The sequence below is a fragment of the Ceratotherium simum genome, chromosome 22, assembly GCF_057802395.1.
Source record: "Ceratotherium simum simum isolate JZ-2026a chromosome 22, ASM5780239v1, whole genome shotgun sequence".
NCBI classification, from domain to species: domain Eukaryota; kingdom Metazoa; phylum Chordata; class Mammalia; order Perissodactyla; family Rhinocerotidae; genus Ceratotherium; species Ceratotherium simum.
In genome coordinates, this window is record NC_141921.1 from 35,218,154 (window position 1) to 35,239,592 (window position 21,439).

General features: G+C 40.8%; 1 protein-coding gene across 20 annotated transcripts in view; it reads left to right on the forward strand.

Moving 5' to 3' along the window:
- The first annotated feature begins 3,276 nt into the window (after nucleotides 1-3,276).
- The window catches only part of HP1BP3 (heterochromatin protein 1 binding protein 3), a 37,189-nt gene continuing 19,026 nt past the window's right edge, over nucleotides 3,277-21,439 (forward strand). The window contains exons 1-8 of one of the 20 annotated variants that reach the window (XM_014783943.2): nucleotides 3,297-3,390; nucleotides 9,247-9,442; nucleotides 9,862-9,961; nucleotides 12,978-13,131; nucleotides 14,423-14,582; nucleotides 17,210-17,353; nucleotides 19,174-19,254; nucleotides 20,410-20,564. In XM_014783943.2, the coding sequence (XP_014639429.1) occupies nucleotides 9,347-9,442; nucleotides 9,862-9,961; nucleotides 12,978-13,131; nucleotides 14,423-14,582; nucleotides 17,210-17,353; nucleotides 19,174-19,254; nucleotides 20,410-20,564 (890 nt within the window). In that variant the 5' untranslated portion in view covers nucleotides 3,297-3,390; nucleotides 9,247-9,346. Of the gene's footprint in view, nucleotides 3,391-3,862; nucleotides 3,943-3,970; nucleotides 4,443-9,246; nucleotides 9,443-9,861; nucleotides 9,962-12,955; nucleotides 13,132-14,422; nucleotides 14,583-17,209; nucleotides 17,354-19,173; nucleotides 19,255-20,409; nucleotides 20,565-21,439 lie in introns of those variants that run through there. The other 19 variants (XM_087446662.1, XM_087446663.1, XM_087446665.1 and 16 more) reach the window with 19 other exon arrangements.

Here is a 21,439-nt window from a genome sequence, read left to right on the forward strand (position 1 = left end):
GTTGCTTATCTCTAAACCAGGGTCTTGGCCTCAGGTAACAACAATAAGAAAACCATTAAGGGAGTGGTGGTGGGGGAGTAATATTAAATCTTTTCATCATCCTCCATCTTTTGCCAGTAGTGTAAATTGTTACAAATTCTCTTGCCATCCCTTTCCAAGCTGCAGCTAAAGTGAGAGCCATTTCTAGTCTCTCTGGCTGGAAACCAGAAAAGTCAAGTGACCCCCAACCCTGCCAGGACCATATATTTTTAAGGGATCCAAGCCCTGGCCTGGCTTCTGGTAACTTCTGCATGAAATCGCAATCTCTCAGCCTTGATTTATGGGAAGGATAAAGATCAGCCTTCCTAGGAACAGAGAACTTCTCTCCCAACCAGACAATCAAGAATTATTCTTCAAACCTCCCCTTGTTAACAAGAGGGGGAATATGAGTAAAATAGGTAGACGTATCTTTCAGTGCTCAACCCCATGACTGCAAAGTCATAGCTCTGGTCTGGAACATTCTTGCAATCTGCAATTGCTTCAGCTTCCTCTATTTTCATGCCTAAATCTCCAGTCACATATTTTGCTTTTCTATTCAAAACAAGACTTTTTAGCCTAACAGACTTAAGTATCACATAGCTTTAAATTTGAGGAATAGCAAAAAACAATCTGTTGCATTGACAACAGGCTGTGAAGTCTGGGAAGCTTGCTGTATGCTCAAGTTTCAACAGGGACTTGGTGTCTGAAAAAGTGTTTTTGTTGAAAACTAGAGATGATGCGGTTGCATTGTGAGGACTTCTTAACACTTGCTTTTCTAGTTCACAAAATCCTACATTTCCTCATGTTTCTGGGACTCCCAAGTCACTCCTGTAACCTGGGTGGCCATGGGCAGAATTGTGAAATCATCGGACTGCAGCACATTTACTCTTTCTCTCTCCTAGAAGCTCCTCCTCTAATCAGACACCCAGAGTTCTTACTCTTTTGATCCCTGAATGTCGAATGGAAAGCTTTAGATTCTAAAGTTTAGAGATTAAAACAATGAATTCTCAGTTATGAATTTGAGGCTTGTATGTTAGCTCTCTTTGGTGTTAGCACTTTAAAAGTGCTATAGAAGAGAGTGAGGCTTAAACTAAACAAATGAATTTCTGAATGGTGGAACTTCAGGGACTTGGATATCAGTGTGAGAGGTTTCTTTGAGCAAGAGGGTCTTACTGGGCTCTGATGGTAACTTTCATACACTCCATAAGAGCTGACCTGCTCCTAAACTTGCCAAGGTGCGTGTTTCCTCCAGTGCAGGTCAAACAACCTAATGGCTTAAGTAAAAGGGTACAAAAATCATCATGTAACTCTGTTTAACAAACACAATTGAATATTTTTACTAGTATAGCTCAAAGAAAGCCAAGTGAGATCAACTATAAAACCATACCCTCATGAAGACTTAACTCAGATGCAGCTAAGTATGAAAATCAAAACTGACCAGATGTTACATTTAGCAGAGGTAAAATACCTCAACCAATATACATGTACCATCAAAATTTCAAATCCATTTCTTTTTAGATTTAATTTATTTATTTTTTTCCCCCAAAGCCCCAATAGATAGTTGTACATCATAGTTTCACATCCTTCTAGTTGCTGTACGTGGGACACGGCCTCAGCATGGCCGGAGAAGCGGTGTGTCAGTGCGCGCCCGAGATCCGAACCCCGGCCGCCAGCAGCGGAGCGTGGGCACTTAACCGCTAAGCCACGGGGCCGGCCCCTCAAATCCATTTCTAAGTAGAAAACTTACAGCTTCAGACTTCAGCAAGTGGTAGCCTTTAGCACATAGTTGTGTGTGTGTGTGTGTGTGTGTGTGTGTGTGTGCCCACTCGAGGAAGAATTTTGTTTCAGGGTTTTCCCTTGGGTGTACATGTTATAAACAACAGAATAAATTGTGGTTGGTTTTTTCTTTTTTTAAGCAAAAATCTGTGGAGGAGGAGAAATCTCCTAGTTTGCTCTTACCTGGGTCAGCTTCTTGCATAAGATGAGGCTAAAGACATTTTAGGGGAAAAGAAGAAAGGTAGGATGTTTTAAGCATATGAATACATAAAAAATGGAATAGGGTCTTTAAAAAGGGAAATGGGATAGAAATGTTGATAAGAACAAAGGGAGTGAGCAGGATGAAGAAATGGCAAAAAATGACCAAAACCCCTTGTGAACAGGTTGAATATGACACCAGAATGCCAGGGCATTGGTAATGCCATCAGGACATTAGTGATGATGCTCACCTCATAAGGAATTTTTGGTGGTGCAAGTTTTATACAGCTGACTTTGGAACTGATGGAGTTGATGGCTCTGGCTAGGAAAGCGGGTGAGACAGTTAAAATGCTAATGGCAGAGCCTGAGGACTGGGCTAGCAACTGCATAAATGGTTTCATAATTAATCTTTAGAATGAGTGGCACATGCATCTGAGTATTGGTCACACTGCTTCGAGCCTCGGGGCAATTCTAGTGTTTATTATTTCCCTGTATTCATTACCTGCACTCCTTCTACCCCCACAAAACACCTGCTACTTTAAATACATCGAATTTTCCCCACCTGGCTTTGAAAAGTTACATTTTCCGATAGTCTGTACATGCCTAAGTATGCTGATACCAACGTAATATGACAATTCAAAGGGAATTCCCTCTTTTCCTTTCTAATCCCAGGATTTTCCTTTTGAGAACCCTCCCTGCGTATGCGGGTTAGGGAGCTAGAGAAGACAGTTTCATAGATTAGAAAAGCAACCTTTCCAGTTCTTTCCCTGAGTCACCACTTTGTCCTGTACTGTCTGGATACTTAATGGGAACGAATGTGAAGCACATAGCGGAGTCCCGCTATGTGGTTTTTCAGTTCTTCCACGGTCTTCACAGAAGGGTAGTTTGTTCTCGTGCTGTCACTCAACTGAGAGGCGGGAAATGCCAACCCCTCCAAAGGCAGATGGATCACAGAGCGGTTAAGACCCCGGTTAAGAGCAGGGACTGAACCAGATAGCAGAGAAAGGGTAAGGAGTGAAAAGAGAGCCCTCCTGAGGAAACCCAGACCGCACCCCCCAACCACCCGTACCGCTCCTTCCGGCAGTGCCCGGTGAGGTGTGCGCGGACGCAACAGCCCCCGCCCGGACGCCCGCGGCGCCGAAGCACCCTCTCGCGCCCCCGCGCGCCCGGCCGGGGAGGCACCGCGCGCGCTCCCTCCGCTCCCGCGGGCTGGGGGCGCGGCCGGCGCGGGGGCGGGGCCGGCGCGGGGGCGCGCGCACGGGGCCGCGGGCAGGGGGGCGGGGCGGCAGAGCTCGGCGGCTGGGCCTGGAAGACAGCGGCGGCGGAGGCGACGAGCGGCAGCGGGAGCGGCGCCGAGAGGCCGTGCGACGCCGGCGCCAGGAAGAGGGGAGCGCAGAGGTAACGCAGGACGGAACAGGCGGGCAGGGCGTGGGCGCGGGATGGCTGGACCCCGAAGGCGGGTGGCGGACGCCGCTCACCCAGGGCGCCGACGCCGCTCTCCGAGAGGAGGGGGCGGGGCGCTCGGGTCCCCGGAGGTGGTGCCTTTTGTCTGCCTTCCCCGGCCGCTCCGCCCCTCCCCTCCCTCCTCCCCTGCGACCTAGCCCCCTGCCCCTCTTGTTGACGCCTCCTCCGGGGCCCTCTGGCGCGCGCTCTCCCGCCCTTGTTTTGTTTGGACGGGAGGGAGGAGGGGGGAGCTCTTCCCTGGTCTAGGGCCTTGCGCCCCAGCGCGCCTGCGCCAGCGTCGTCCCGCCGCGCTCCGATTGGCTGAGGGCTTGCGCATGCTCCCGAGGCCCTCGGCGGGCCCCGCCGCCGCCCCCGCCCTGCCCCTCACCCCACTCCCCCAGCGGTTTTCGGAGCCGGTTCGAAAGATGCCGGCGGCGGTGACTGGCTGCGGCGGTCCCGCCCCCCGGGCTCTCCGCCCCCGCCGCCGCCATTACGGAGCTCCCAGTGGTGAGTGCGCGGAGCGCAGCTGCTCGGGGTCGCCGCTGCTTCTGTCGCGCGGGCGGGCGTCCGCGGCCCGGGTCGCGGTGTGAGCCCTGCGGTGTCAGCCGCGCCCCGGTGTCCGCCGCCGCTGAGCCCCGGTCGTCGCTCGCTGCCTGCCTCCCGGCTCCGCGCTCCCGCTGCTGCTCGCTCTCCCCCGGCCGCTCCCTGCCTCTTTGTCTGCCGCGCCTTTTACCGTCCCCCTCCCGCGGGCTGCGGGCGCTCCTGGCGGGCTTTGCTGCTGCGCCGCGGGCCGCGGCGTCCCTCTCCGTGTGGCGCTCCTACAGCTTGTTGCTCGCGCGCCGTGGACGACGCGGTTTCCATCGAGTCAGACTTGTGAGTGTGAGCGTTTGTAAAGAGATGGAGGCAGGCGTGGTGAGGTGAGAGCTCCACGTCTGGGTTCTGACACCGAATTGACCGCTGTCTGTGACCCAGGACGAGTCACTTGTTTGCAGAGAGGACTGGACAAGGTGAACTTGACCGCTCCTTCCGCGTATAGAGTCTCTCTCGGCTGTTTCTTATGCTTCCTGACTTTCCGTTACCTTGAAACGTGAGAATTTAGTTAGAAATACACTTAGGAATTCACTTGGGACTTCAGGAGCAAGCTGTCTTATCTTAAGAGTGGAATCAGACGTGACTAGTTTTATTTTGGAAGAGACTTTAATTTTGTTTCATCTGGTATAGGCATAAGACTATTACGAGCTTTAAAAATGTTTATTGTTCCTTTCCAAACTTTAGTGTAACGTGTTTCAAAGGAGGAGTAACCTTTTTAAAGGGTTTCTTTTTTTTTGCTTTGTGTTTAAGCTTGGAAGATTGAGGGGGGGAGTTGGTGGAGGAAGTATCCTGAACTCTTCAAATGTAGGTGAAAGTCCTGTTTAGCCAATTAGGTTGTGATTATCTTGTGAGGAGGGGCCATTTAATGCCCAAAATAGACACTAATTAAGTACACACTGATGTACTGAAATGTGAAAGTGAAAAAGAAAAGTTGCCAGCGGTCAAATTGTAGGCATGATTTTTGTGACATTACCTGTTAAGTGTGAACATAGTGCAAGACTTGAAGTTGGGAACAATTTGATGTGTTCAGTGCATAGCTAATGACATTATAATGTATAATATATTGCATACATCTTATGGTAAAATATGAAATAATAATACTTTCCCTAAAATGCGTATTTTCAAGGCCATCAGTCATCTGAAATACATTGTTGAATTCCTATTTTTGTTTTGCTTTCTCTTCATGTAGAGAAAGTAAATTAAAACTCTGAAATTCTGGCCTTTTTACTTTTACAACCTTTTTTTATTGCCTGCATTAAAACAGTTTAGCATTTCCTTTGACAAAAACAGATCTTTGTATTGTTAATCTAACGTTAAATTAAAAAAACAGAAAGATTTGTGACCACAAGAAGGCCACATAAACCAAAGGTAAACACAGATTGGTTTTGGCACTTGTAAGAACCCAGATGGAAAACTTAAGTTTCATTTGTTCATTCTTTTATTTAACAAATATTTGTTGAGCAGCTATTCTATGGCTGGTAGGTTCTTAGGCACCAAGTTTGAAGTGGTGAACCAGCTAGATAAGATCTCCGTCAGGGAACAAGCTTGGCAGCCCGAAAGTCTGATCATTCAAAGATGCAGCAACAAAAGTTAAGTTAATAGGTATGTGGTGATGTTAAGGCAGTGTGAATTAACCATCCATATACAGGTGTCCCCGACTTACGATGGTTCGACTTATGATTTTTCAACTTGACGATGGGGAGTTCCAGCATGGCATTCAATCTGTAGCTGAATTGAACAGTTCTGAGGCGATCAGCTTTAGACTTCAAAGATTTACTGAAAGATGAATATGCCTACTTTGTAATGGGCTGTTGCTTTTTTCTTCTTCTTTTTTCCTTTTGAAATACACACTTAATCATCTTGTGAAAACATAATCATCTTGTGAAATGACACTATGTCTGTCTGTAAAGGTTTCTACTGCTTTAAAAAAATCTTTGAGGGCCGGCCCCGTGGCTTAGCGGTTGAGTGCGTGCTCTCCGCTGCCGGCGGCCCGGGTTCGGATCCCGGGTGCGCACCGGGGCACCGCTTCTCCGGCCATGCTGGGGCCGCGTCCCACGTGCAGCGGCTAGAGGGATGTGCAGCTATGACAGACAGCTATGTACTGGGGCTTTGGGGGAAAAATAAATAAATAAAATCTTTAAAAAAAAAATAAATAAATAAATAAAAAAATCTTTGAGGGCCAGCCCTGGTGGCCTAGTGGTTAACTGCCGCGGGCTCTGCTTGGCAGCTTGGTTCCCTGGCTCATCTGTCAGTGGCCATGCTGTGGCGGTGGCTCACATACAAAGTAGAGGAAGATTGGCAACAGATGTTAGTTTAGGGCAAATCTTCCTCAGGAAAAAAAAAAAATCTTGCATAACTGTTGATCTTGTTCAACTTCTTAATGCATTTTCACCTTATGATATTTTCCACTTATGATGGGTTTATTGAGACATAACCCCATTGTAAGTCAAAGAAGATCTCTAGTCTTCTTCGCTCTGTAATGACAGTGAACTTGTTAAATAACTCATTAACCGATGTATTATAAAGAAAGTACTATAGCCTGAAGCTTTAAGTTCCATGACTTTTATAAGGAAATTCAGAACTGGGGCAAACATTTCTTAATATTTATCCCAAATAACTTTGGGTTTTATTTTTTAAGTGTTATTCACATATACTGAGTATGGTAATAAGTACTATCAGATGTCATTATTCATTCAACTTTTTTCCCCAGTATTTATCCAGCACCCACCATGTGCTGGATACTGTTCTAGGTGCTGGGAATACAGTAATGAATTACAGTCCTAGCCCTTGTAGTGCTTACATTCTATTGGGAGAGACACCTAATAAACAAGTAAACAGACGTATATTGAATTTTAGGTGGTGTTAAATACTGTAAAGAAACCTTAAGAAGGATAGGAAGACTTTCTCTGAGGAGGTGACATTGAGCAGAAACCTGATTGAAGTGTCTAGGAAAAAAGAGTGTTCCAGTTTAAGAGAACAGCAAGTGCAAACACTCTGAGGCAGGGATCAGCAGAGCACACTCCAAGGGCCAAAAGAAGGTCTGTTTGTAGTCGAGAGACTAGAGTGATAGGTAGAGTAGTAGGAGGTGAGATTAGTGAAATAAGGCAGGGTGGTAATTGGGAGGTTTTAAGTAGGAGAATGTCTGGATCTATTTTTTGGTCAATGCAGCCAAGAAGATTGGCAAACCAACTTACTTCTCACACTGCTTTTCTGTGCTTATTTCTGAGGTTATTCCAACCTGGGCAGACTTCCGGCCTAATTTAAACTGTCATTCTTGTCTTTAGGTCAATGATGTCTTTATGATGTCTTTATGGACCATGTACCTGTGGTTGCCCTGATTTTAGTCAATGTTATCACTTAGGCATTAAGAGTCGTTTTCCTGTGTCCCCATCTGTTTTTTAACCTGTTTGTTTTAATTTTGAGTAATTGGTGAATACAGAGTTGACTGGAAAGGTTTTGACACTGTTTTCAGTATTTTGTTTACAAGGAAAATATTTGTTAAAGATGCCCTATGAGCAGAGGCTCTTGAAGGTTTTGTTGACTTCCCAGTAGCATTTTCAGCCTAGCTAGTTATCATGGGTTAGGAAGGATGAATTCATTAGCAATATCACTTTGCCAAGAATAAGCTGGTCGTGTTGTTTTACTTCTCTGTAGTGTTCACCTGTAAAAATATCAGCAAATTTGCTTTGTTTTCTTTATTAGCAAAGAAAATATATTACTATGTAAGTGCTAGTTGGATGAATGAGTAGGTTTATATAATGAAATTATTCCAAGATAGACTTGTAGGTCTCACCAACCTAAATAATGCCCTTAAACTCAATTTGGCCCTCTTTTCAGAGATCAGAAAACAACTGTTTTTATTTCTGTATTTTATAGTTACTTGAAATGAATTGCTATATGAGCATTTTAAGTAGTTTTTGTAACAGTCGATAATTTTTAAATATTCATGGATATTCATAAATTACTCTTTTTTTTTTTTTTAAAGATTTTATTTATTCATTTTTTTCCCCCCAAAGCCCCAGCAGATAGTTGTATGTCATAGGTTCACATCCTTCTAGTTGCTGTACGTGGGACTCGGCCTCGCGCTGGACGGAGAAGTGGTGCCTTGGGGCGCGCCCGGGATCCGAACCCGGGCCGCCAGCATCAGAGCGCGCGCACTTAACCGCTAAGCCACGGAGCCGGCCCATAAATTACTCTTGATAATAAGTTTTAGTGCATTATACGATCTTGAATTCTTTCAGCTGCCTTTCCTTGCAACTGATTGATGATTCAGAAGTCTAGTGTTGCTCTTGGTGTTTCCATAAAAAGATTTTCCCTACAAATATGAAAGCATTCTCTGTGTTTGGGTTTTTTGGATTTATCCCAGTTGTTGTAGCTTGGGACTGTTACCGGACAAATTGAAAACTCAAATTACTAAACAAGTTTAGAGCTTAAAGTAGAAGTTGAATGACTAGTCTGCCATTCCCCAACTCTTTGCAATGTTCGTTAGCACAGAAATCTGAACACTTAACTGATGATTTTTTTTTTACATTGAAGGATTTTTATTATAAAATGTCATTGAGTCCCAGATGAGATTTTTGGGGGGCAGTAGTGTTAATGATCAGGTAAATTTGAGTGACTACATGGGTTTTATCTTTGAATATTTAGTTATGTTCTGTGCTAGTTTAGTTTACATTAAATATATGACAAGGTCTTAGAAACATACTTCTGTTATAGGTGATGGTCTAAATTTTCTTCTCTGGGTCTGGAGGCTCTTAGAATGTCATGTTCTTCAGCAGTGTTTTTGCCCTTGTATTACTTCTGGAATGGAGGTGGAGTTAAGGTTACCGTTAGTTTTCCTGACTGCTTTGAGAACAATAACAAAAGCCTTCTCTCTTTAGTTAACTGATCTTTGAGTAAACATTTGAGTAAACTGTTCCTTAGTCTCCTTATTCTGTCTGTTGTGAGGTTCCTTATGAGCTTTCTTGTCCTTGTTGCCTTTGTTCATGTGGAAGGTGCAACAGCTGCTATGGCTTGTGCATTTGTCTTAGTCGCTGCTTTACCAAGTGTATATTTTGATAGTGATTTTCTCTCTCTGAATGATAACTGACCAAGTCATCTGTCACTTAGCTATAAATTTTATAGTTAAATTTTTTCCCCTTTGGATGTATATTAAATTTAGACGTTGTAGTTTAGTTTTGTTTCTGTTAATCTTCACACCAGGTCTTTTCTGTGCTTTAGGTTGACTCTTCACCACACTGAAACCATTAGGAAAAATCCTTGTGGTTAACAGCAGAGGCTTCAGAGTGTAACCTGTACTCGGGCCTAGAAATTATTTTAAATGGCGACTGATACATCTCAAGGTGAACTCGTCCATCCTAAGGCACTCCCACTTATAGTAGGAGCTCAGCTGATCCACGCGGACAAGTTAGGTGAGGTAGGGGCTGACACATTCTTGAAGCTCACTCTTGGATCAGTCCCTGACTTCAGCCCCTGCTGGGTTCTTCTTGGTACATGTTCCTTCCTCTACTTTGGGGAGTCTGGGTTGTGAATCTGAAAAAAATCAAATAGATACGAAGTTCTTTTCATCTTCCCTTTCCCCTTGAATTACTGTATTCCAAATCAAATATAATTATTTGTTTCCATTTGAAATTCTAGCTAAAATAAAATATTTTGGGAAGTACTTCTTAAAAATCATATTTCACTTCAAAAACATTTGTTAAAAATAATTTGCATCAGATCCTGGAGTCGACTTGAAGAATTCTCCAACGTCTCCTGACACCCAGTTAGGCCCCTTGAGAAAGAGAGACGAGATTTTTTTTATGCATGTGTGATTATGGCCATCTCTTTTCTTAGAAGGTAGAAGATAGCACCATGCCGATTCGTCGAGCTGTGAATGCTACCCGGGAAACTCCTCCCAAAAGCAAGGTTGCTGAAGGGGAGAAAGAAAAGCCAGGTAAAGTAAAGCAGTGGACAACTTAAAAAGGCAAAAGTTTCTACTCCAATTTGGAGTCCCATAAATTCCCTTGAATTTAATTGTTCTTTTCCATGGCTGAGTATTTTGGGGGAACATTTAAAGAGAGAAGTGGTACTTGTTGGTTTGTCATTTCCAGACCATGTGGGCAAAGTAAGAATTTCATCTTGTCTCTAAAGATTTTTGGAAGGTGAAAATCTCATGTTTTTGGAATTAAAAACAGAAAAATGGTTGGAGAGAACAGGAACGATTGAAGAGTAGCTTCTGGGCAGCATACAGTGTCATGGGGATGAAGACTGGAGGAATGGAGAACTTGAGCCTTCAGGATGCATAGTGGAAGACTCACCCAGAAATCATCAGGAGGCCTTAAGGGAGCAAGTGGGCAATCAAAACATTGGTTTATAACTTTGGTGTTGGTGGAGAGAAGATTGGCCAGACAGAGGTGGGAAATAATGAATTGAGAGATGTAGAACCATCCCCTTGGAGTACCAGTGCTCATTTATGGCGTCCTGACCACCGTTTTTCCTTACCCTTTTCCCCTTTCTCCCTTGCCTTTTAACTCAGGTTGGCTAGGGATGGGTGTGTGGTGCTGTCCCTGTCCTAGCTGTTAGAACCAAATATTTGCTGACCAGCATAGATTAGGAATAAAAGATACATGACCCCTTGTTGTCTTTATCCCTTGGTGTACCAGAGATATACTCTTTTCCAGCTGAGCCTGGATTTTGTCTCAAAATCCTCAGGTGAATACTATAAGCAATTTGGGTATCCTGGCCTAAGGCAGTTAGGAGACAGGAAATCAGCATATTAAAAAATAATGGATGGGGCCGACCCCGTGGTAGTGGTTAAGTTCGCCTGCTCCGTGTCAGTGGCCCCGGGTTTGCAGGTTCGGATCCCGTATGTGGACCTATGCACTGGTCATCAAGCCATGCTGTGGCGGCGTCCCACATACAAGATGGAGGAGCATGGGCACAGATGTTAGCTCAGGGCCAATCTTCTTCATCAAAAAAAAAAAAAAAAAAAAGATGCTCCTGAGTTGAAGACTGGTTATTTTGTCTGGCAATGAGATAAGCCACTTAGTAGTGGCCCATCGTGATCCACATTTGTTTAACAACCAGTTGAAGTCACTAAATCACTGATAACATATAGAATATATGCCTGAGGGTTCAGGTGCAAGGTGTTAGAAAAGTCAACTAAGAATTTATAAAGAACCGGTAAGTCACTTCACAAGCTGTATGTTTATTTAATCTTCTCTCTATCCTGTTACAGTATTTTGTACATGGAAATAATTGGACTTCACTCATTTTAAATTTTGTAAATCTTGCATTTCACACAGAGGTAGACACAGTAGTTTAATGAGTTGGAAACAGTGTCTTATACATAGTACATAATATTTATGAGTGACTGAATCTTTATTAAGCCATCAACTATTAAGCAGTTCTTGAAAAGAGAAAATAATGTGAAATTAAATTTATAGCTCTATTATTACAGTTAAACCCAGTAAACAGTTCTTAGCTTTTCATCCTTTTTAGAATAAGGCAATGTATAAATAAATAAACACACGACTAATTAATAGTAAGTTCTTACACACACAGCCAGTAAGTTCAAATCATTGGGGCGAGGGACAGTAAAAGATACATCATGATAAAAAATACATCTTGCAGTTATCTGTATCTTTAGATACTGTTATAATGAAGTTCTGGCCTTGGTACTTTGTGAAAGAGTTCTAGAAGCAGCAGAAGAGGCCAGAGAAGGATAGGAATCACTTACGTAGTACAAGTACAGGCTTCCCCTAAAGCATTTTATGTAATCTTCATAATAACTCTGACGTAAGGTTACTGAGACTTGGAGATGTCAAAGAACTTGCCCTAAGATATCAAGCTAGAAAGTTATAAAGACTGAACTTGAATCCACATGTCTCCACCTCTAAAACCTCAATTTTGGCTGGACATATATGGGAAGATTTTTGAATTACTTGCATGTCTGGTAGAAGAGCATAATCCAGGATGAGATTTACAAGTGATAGAGGACCATTCTGAAATTTGTGATTTAGAATTTTAATTTGTTGAGAAACTAGAAATTCCTTTAGAATTGTATTTATGTGGTTTGAGTATAAGGAGGAAATGGTATTTTTAACATTCTCTTACTTGTTTACGTGAAGGCCACAAAGAAGTCTTAATTTAAATGACTAAACTCTTCAAGCATATACTTTTATTTTTTGCCTTATTTTTGCCACTGGAGTCCTTTTCTTTGAAGTCCCTGCTTAACTGTTTCCTGGGGTTCTGTGTTTTATAGTAGCTGCTTAAAGAGACATACTGAGAAAAGACACAGACAACTCCAGACCTAATACTCCCGTTCTCATATTTCTACTCTTGCCCAAGTTATTTCACTTCGAAAATACATGTTAAATTTCTATTACTTATTCCCTTACTAGGATTTGTCTGTTAAATTATGAAATGGCTAATTTCTTTTTTTTTTTTAATTAATTAATTAATTTATTTTTCCCCCAAAGCCCCAGTAGATAGTTGTATGTCATAGCTGCATATCCTTCTAGTTGCTGTATGTGGGACGCGGCCTCAGTGTGGCTGGAGAAGCAGTGCGTTGGTGCGCGCCTGGGATCCGAACCCGGGCCGCCAGTAGTGGAGCGCACGCACTTAACCGCTAAGCCACGGGGCTGGCCCGAAATGGCTAATTTCTTAATTATGAGTCTCATCATTAATATTGCAGAGTAGAATAATCAGGAGATTTGATTTGGGGTAAAATGAGTTTCCCATTCTGTGTAATTCCCTGGTCCATCTCCTTTTCTCACATAATTGTCTGAATAAACAACCCCTTGAATAGGCAACTTAAGTGACGTAAAGAATGAAAGAAAACTACAGTTGCTGTTTGTTCTTTTTAGAGTCCATCTGTTAATTGGAACATTTGGCTAAACTTTTACCCTGTTATTGACTCAGGCTTTAATATATCTACTTGATGCAGTTCTGCTCACCTGATTTTTTAGAACCAGACATAAGTTCAGAGGAATCTGTCTCCACTGTAGAAGAACGAGAGAATGAAACTCCACCTGCTACATCTAGTGAGACAGAGCAGCCAAAGGGGGAACCTGAGAATGAAGAGAAGGAAGAAAACAAGTCTTCTGAGGAAACCAAAAAAGAGTAAGGAGTTATGCCTTCTTGCTATTTATAATTAAAGACTGTGTAAAAGGACTGTAGGTCAGATTGTTTTAAAGTGTTATAACGTTGGTTTACACAAGATATTTGCTATTGGGAATAACTTTTTAGAATTATCATTTGAAATAGGCTTAATTATATAGTTGTATGGCCTATTAGAATTTGTAGTAGTTATCAGAATAATGGTTTGAATGATAGAAAATTCATTCCTTTTGGCTTTGGAATGTCTTTTTGTGCTTAGAATTCATTGTTGGAGTGTCTGGTATTTTAAGCATTGACAGAATTTCAATAAGAAATGAAAACATGACTATAAAATTCTGACCTGGGAGACACTTCACCATTTTATACTTCCCTCTGTGCCAAGAGTGAGTTATTTTTATATGCTTACGTTAGTTGATATCAAGCCATTGCTAGAGTGACATAAAACTGTGTATATGTTTAATGAAGTATTCAGTTGGAGGGTGAATTTGAGAATCTGAAAGCAAAATTTGCTATTGATAATCTGTACAATATGGTGGTATTTTTTCATTTAAAATTTCTTTTTGGAAGATGGCTGGTAGCATTCATTCTAGTTGGTCAGAACAGCAAGGAGTTACTTTTTAAATAAAAGAATAACTTAGTAATAACTATACCTTGTAGGTTTAATCCTCAGGGAATTCTTTATCCCAGTTTCATAGGTTTAAGTAAGGTCTGGAATTTTTAGCTACCCTGTATTTTAGGTGTGTGGAGTGCTATTATTATTAGAATGAAATTTGTATAATGCTTTATGGCTCACAAAATTGTTTCAGTAAACATAATCCCATAATTCTTGCAACAGCCTTGTGAAGTATTTGGTATTATGTTACTGTTTTACAGCTCAGGAGACTGAGACTCAGGTCACTTGCTGAAATCATGTCACTACTGAGTGTGGGAGCTAAAACTCAAAGCCAGGTTTTTGGACTTCAGAGCTTGAGTTCTTTGCACTATACTGAATTGCATCGTTTGTAGTTGTTACTAGAATACTTTCAGATTCTCATTTCTTTTATGTACTGGCCCTTCCTATCACTGCTAATTTATATGACTCCTCTCTCCTGCACCTAGGAGAAAACACCTTTTTGGTTCATTTATAGTATTCAAATTTTCAAAAATATTTGATTTTGTAAAATTTTCCTTATTTTTACATATCACCTTAGTGTGGAAATAAATTAAAACATTAATTTTTACCCCTTCCCCCCCCCCGGTCTTTTCCTCTTTCTGGGGAGTTTATCTTGCCTAACAACAATTCTTTGTTTTAAAGTGAGAAAGATCAATCTAAAGAAAAGGAGAAGAAAGTGAAAAAAACAATACCTTCTTGGGCTACCCTTTCTGCCAGCCAGCTAGCCAGGGCCCAGAAACAAACACCAATGGCTTCCTCCCCACGTCCCAAGATGGATGCAATCCTAACTGAGGCCATTAAGGCAAGTTTTTATTTCAAGCGATTCATCTTAGATTTATTCTGTTCATCTTTTGCTTATTTGAAAATGACATACTCCTGTTCAGGTATCAGAAATGTTGCTCTGCTTCCTAAAAGGGATTTAAGTAGAAAAAAGCCATTGTGAAGTTCAGGTTTTTATAATATAATCACATTTGGTGAGTACTGTTTATTTTTTTTTAAATTTAAATTTACTATAGCAAGTATTTTTAACTTATCTTTAGATTTTTTTTTTTTTTTTTTTTACTCATTTTATTGGTTAAGTATAGTTTTATTTGAAGGCTGAACATGTTAATTCATTCACCAACATTTAAGGACTAACTTCTCTGTGTTAGGCAGCCCTACTAGTGATAAAGCATAGAATAAGACAGACAAGGTCCTTGCCCTTGTGAAATCTAATTGTGACTCAAGGTAACTGAATAGCATTGAGAATTTTTATTTTTAAAAAGTATATTATCTTTAGGTCCATTGTCAAAGCTGAGCGTCTAATATTGGTAGTGGTTATCTTTCACATTTGAACTATAAGAAACCCTCTTCGAAACCTTACTACCTTGCTTCATCACCTAGCCTTTCCAAATACTTTGAAAAATTATCCTCCTTGCATAGCTTTATGACTTTGCCATAAACCATTGACATTCATTAGCTTATGTGATCATCAGATAATAGTTGTCTTATTTTAATTTTTAAGATTGTGTTCTAATCTGACCTTGCCTTTTTTGTGTAAATTTTTCTGGTTAATTTTGTTTTATTTATTTCACATGATAAGAGTAGTTAAACTAGAAGCCATAGACTCCCTCATTTCAGAGACCCTGTCCCTAGGATCTGAGTCAGAATTGGAGAGAGAGGGATACAGATCAATTTAACCAAGGGTGGTGTACATAGGAAGGAGCAGCCTGATGGTCATTCTCAGAATTTAAGAAGACAGCACTGACATATAAACTGGAAAAGAGTTTGTCTTCAGACCTCTCCCTGCACTCCTTCAGGAGTCCTCTCAACTTGTTAAGAAAACTTTTCTTGGTCTAAATAGCTTGACTATAGGGAGATCTCTTTTCTTTGAGTAGCCTTTCTTCAAGGGTTTCACTTCATGACCACTCAGCCTAGGTTTGGAGGAACAGGGTTACAGTGAGGATGGAAGAGGGACTAAAATTTTAAAATAGTAAAACAAAAAATTAAAACAGTATAATTAGGCCTAAAGAAGAGTTTGAAAGAAGAGTTGAAGAGTTCGAGATATATATATATATCTCATGTGTTCCAAGCAGTGTAACAAATCATTTCAGACCACTTATACCATTTTCTGAATCAAACAGGAGTCTTGATGTCAACTTCCATCTCGTTATCAGTTTGATGGAGCAAGCAATTGTTTTAGCATTAGAGAGTTCTGCTCTTTTTTTTTTTCTCGTGAGGAAGATCAGCCCTGAGCTAACATCCGATGCCAATCCTCCTCTTTTTGCCGAGGAAGATTGGCCATGGGCTGACATCCGTGCCCATCTTCCTCTACTTTATATGGGACGCTGCCACAGCATGGCTTGACGAGTGGTGCATTGGTGTGCGCCCGGGATCCAAACCTGCGAACCCTGGGCCGCTGGAGCAGAGTGTGCACACTTAGCTGCTTGCGCCACCGGGCAGGCCCTGAGAGTTCTTTTCTGCTTTATTTTCTTTGCTTTGTATTTTCTTATAAGATCGGGAGTCAACTTCAATAGGTTGTAATAGGCCAGAGACATTTACTTGAAGTAGGTGACCCATATTAACACAGCTTGTTTTGTGTTGTACAGTCTTTTCTGTTCCATCTGTCTGTGAGTTATTTTTCTTTGTTGTCAAAGTATATAATGTTCGACTAAGTCTTTATCCAATGAGAATAGACAACAGCAACACAAAATGGGTGGACTAGCCCATTGGATAAATAACAGATGCTACTTAAGTGTGCTTCAGAATGTAAAGCGTTCAAAAAAAATTTGCTGCGTTTGTGGCATGATGACCTGCTGTAGTCTTCCAAGGACATTAGTCAAATGGTGTGTAGATAAATAGGGTGGAAATGGAAGGAGAGCACTTTAAATTGCAATTGAATGCCCTCATTGTTACCCAAGAGTCCCCTTAAGATTTTGCCATCTGTAAACCCAGTTTTATGCCATTTATTCAGAGTGTCTTTGCTTATGTTCTCTGTTGGCATTCACACAAAGGTTGCAGAGAAATATTGGTCCCAGTGTGCCAAAGCTCATTCCATAAAATGGGCCAGATCAGTGGTCCTACAAGCAATAAAATGTTCTGCTTTCCTCATTTTAATGCTGAAGAAGTCTTCTAATAGAAGAGAATTAAAATGGGAAGAGGTTCTTCATTAACACACAGAATGTTGTTCACATGTTGTACCTTCTATTTGGCTGTTTTGAACAATTTAAAATTATTGTTGCAGAAATATTGTAATTCTGTATTTCTTCACAGCCATGGTAAACTAAAGTTACCTGAAGTACTATTCATTCTTCCCTGCCATTTTTATCCTCCATTATCAAGTTCATTTCCAAAATAATTTTTTTTGGAAACATATGTGCCAGATTTTCTGTCTAATGAAAAACAACTAGTGTAAAGTAATGTATATGGTTTGATAAATCTGTTTTCTAGGCATGCTTCCAGAAGAGTGGTGCATCAGTGGTTGCTATTCGAAAATATATCATCCATAAGTACCCTTCTCTGGAGCTGGAGAGAAGGGGCTACCTCCTTAAGCAAGCACTGAAAAGAGAATTAAACAGAGGTGTCATCAAACAGGTATGAAACAGTTGTTGGTAATATGATCATTTCAACATGTATTAGCTGTAAGTCCATATTTAGTAACATTCAGGCTTTTTGTGGGTTTTTTTGTTAAAAATAAGTTAACATGATGATGAAATGCTTAAGCTTAACCTAGTTTTATTATTTGAGACGAGGTTTCAAAATCACTGGTGCCAGTTACCTTTAGTAAGTTAGCTATTCTAGAGGGCATAAGCAATAGGGTAGTATCTTTTTTTTCTAGCTGCTTGTGCTTTTAATTGGATTTTCTTTAGGGGCTGCTTGAGCTTGAGATGATGTGGTGCTGAAGATGAGAAATGGGGTTAAGGAATCCTATTATTGCAAAAGCAAAAAAGATAATTGCTCTTGTCTTAGGTTTTTAGTTTTAATGCCTAACTTACACGACTAGACTTGTAACTGTTATAAATTAGCTTTGTAAATAGGTTCACCTTAATTTATTAGTATCTAAAACTATGAAAGCTTGGTAGGAGCATAGAGAAGCCTGAGTAAATTGAGACTTGTACTAAAACCAATATTGATCTCAGGCATAAATCTTGTTACTTTGCATAGTACATCAAAACATTGCTTAGAATCATAAAAATCTAAAGCTAGAGTGGACTTTATCTTATCTAAATCCTCTGCAGAGGTCCAGAGGGATGAAGTAACTGCCAAGGTCCCATGGTAGTGGGTAGTGGCAGAGATGGTTCTAAGGGCCTAGTTCACTGCATTCCCAGAGTGCTGTTGCCTTTCTTCCATACCTTTCTGCACAGTTTGATTAATACAGAATTCTGTGCCATTCAGGCATTTAAACTCTGCTTAGGAGCTTTCAACAGGTACTTAATTCCATACTGAGTGTCTCTTGTGTGCCAGGTGCTTAGGCAGATTGAGTGGGTAAAACATTGCTGTGTGTGGAGCTTGCATTCTAGCTTCTTTCTCACAGTGTTGCAAAACTGATGTTTAAATGGCCTTTAAAATCATCATTGATTAAAAGGTATTATCTAACCAGTATAATTAGAGTGGAAAGACCTGTCCTATGTCATAGTGTACGTCAGCACAGTGTATATGAACTGGCTTCATCTTTTTCTCTGTGAAAATATAGTTTGTGACTTACAGGCTGACCCTCAGTTTGATTGTTAAACAATAGTGTGTAGGCTGAAAGCGTTTCGTCTTGATGGCTTCATTTATAGGCAGGTAGGTAAAGCTCAGGTGTGGAGGACTTGGGTTAACGTGAATCAACTTTAAAGTCAATGAAACTGCTTTGTAAACTGGATAAATACGTGGTAAGACTTATACATACTATCATGTGCAATGTCTGAAAATTATTAGATAACCTTTCCCATATGCAGTAATAATCTGTAATGGACAAACTATGGGAAGCATTGTGGCCGGAGATCAACCATTCTAAATTTTGCTAAGGAGCTATCTTCCTTTCAAGATAGTGAGAGGTTTTCTCATTTTCCCCAAGAGATTGTGTCTCTTCCTTCCATGGGACTTTTTTTTTGAAAGGTTGTAATAGGTTGTTTAACCTGATATCGTAATAGCATTCTTTCCCAGTTTTGTAGATGAGAAAATAAAAGCTCAGAGGGCTCACGGGGTTGTCCGATATTGAGTAGCTAGATGGTACCATAAATAGGATTTGATCCCAAGTCTTTTGACTCATCCATTATTCTTTTTTCTCTGAAGAGGTCAAAGCAGTTACATTAGTTCTTACATCACCATGCCCTGTAATTTGTGTGATCTGGGATAAAGTTATAATATGAATACCAAAATATCCTAAAATAAAAATATTGGTTATTGCAACTAAAATTAATTTACTTTAGGTAAAAGGAAAAGGTGCTTCTGGGAGTTTTGTTGTGGTCCAAAAATCAAGAAAAACACCTCAGAAATCCAAAGACAGAAAGGTAAGGAGTCTGTACCACAGCTTGATTGAGCACTGTAATACTATTACTACTACTAAAAAGAGCAGTGTGTATTGAGTGTTCACTGTGTGCCATGCACTATACAAAGTGCAGCCTTTCTGCTAAGGAGGTTAAAAGTAGTTTGCCCATTATTGCCCAGCTAGTGACTAGAATAGACAGTGCAGATCCAAATGCTGCAGCCCCAGAGCCCACACACTTAACTGGCCTATGTTGAATTTGGGCAGCTGTATGATTATACTGCTTTTTAGGAAATATCTTTTAAACTGGAAGAGGCATACAAGTACATTTTTACCTAATATTAGATCCAAAAACTATATCCAGAGCCAGTTAGTCTCTTTTTTGTAAATACTAGTACTTCCCCTCCCCGAGACACATAATTTGATCTATGGAAAGTATTTGTACAATAATAAAGCAAACTGTCTAGTATTTCCTCTATGTTAGTAATTGAAATGAAAAATATTCCTCTACATCTTTGTCTTTACAACTCTGAAGATTTTTGTACTTTTTTTCATAAAACTTGCACTTTCAAAATGAACTTTTGTGCAGTGTTTTTTGGTGCTGCATGATCCTTTTCATTCTTTGTTGTTGAAGGCTAAGATTGAATTAAGACCTTTAAATAAAATATTTTATGCCTTTTTATTTTTATATGTATTTTTAGCTCTCTCAATCTGAATTTTTTTTTTTAAGGAAGATTATCCCTGAGCTGACATCTGTTGACAATCCTCTGTTTTTTTTTGTTTTTTTTACTGAGGAAGATTGTCCCTGGGCTAATATCCATGCCCGTCTTCCTCTAGTTTATATGAGACGTCGCCACAGCATGGCTTGATAAGCGGTGCATAAGTCCACGCCCAGGATCCGAACCTGCAAACCCCTGGCCACTGAAGCGGAGTGTGTAACTTAACTGTTACGCCACCGGGCTGGCCCCATGGAATTTTTATCTCAAAGAAATTGCCACACAAGTGACACTATACCAGTGTGGTGTGATTTTTTGAATGTGGGACAAAAGTGATAGTTTTCTGTTGGTTAGTTGATTTGGCAATCAACTAAGGAAAGCCCTTAAGTTGAATATAGAAGCATTAGAACAGAAAGCTCTGTATTCTATAATGAATGATGATAATTTTTGATATTACCTTTCAGAACAGGAGCTCTGCAGTGGATCCAGAACCACAAGTAAAATTGGAGGATATCCTCCCACTGGCCTTTACTCGCCTTTGTGAACCGAAAGAAGCTTCCTACAGTCTCATCAGGAAATATGTGTCTCAGTATTACCCTAAACTTAGAGTGGACATCAGGTATGAGACATTGGCCTGGACTTTAAAGCACAGATGTCTGTGTTATTCCCTTAGCCCCCATTTTCATGAGAAAAGGAGAAAGATTAAATATTTAAGAAGGATTACTTTTAGCTGGGCTAAGAATGAAAACCTTTTTTATAGGTTTTATTTTTTGTTCCATTATGTTTTCCTTTTCATATCTCCATATATAGTTCCTTTTTGAAACCCAGAGCACATGTTGACTTTTATGAGACCTTGGTAGAATAACTCTTTTCATGATGTTAGCTGCTAGAATGTTCAGCATTAATCTCTTTGTCCTCTTAGCTGCTCATTATTTTTTTTAATTTTTATCTTTTCTAATTTTTTTTTTCCTGTGAGGAAGATCAGCCCTGAGCTAACATCCATGCCAATCCTCCTCTTTTTGCTGAGGAAGACTGGCCCTGGGCAAACATCCATGCCCATATTCCCCCACTCCACATGGGATGCCACCACAGCATGGCCTAACAAGCGGCGCATCGGTGCGTGGCCAGGATCCAAACCCAGGCCACCAGCAGCAAAGCGTGCGCACCCCACCGCTATGCCACAGGGCCGGCCCCTCTAATTTTTTTTATTGTAGTAAAATATATGTAAACATAAAATTTTCCATCTTAACCATTTTTAAGTGTACAGTATTCATTGGTATTAAACACATTCATAATGTGCTACCATCACCACCATCCATCTCCAGAACTCTTTTCATCGTGTAAAACTGCAACTTCATACCCATTAAACAAGAACTCTCCGTTTTCCCCTGTCCCCCCCAGCCTCTGACAACCATCATTCTACTTTCTGTCTCTGATTTTGACTACTCTAAGTACCTCATATAAGTGGAATTATAGAGTATTTGTCTTTTTGTG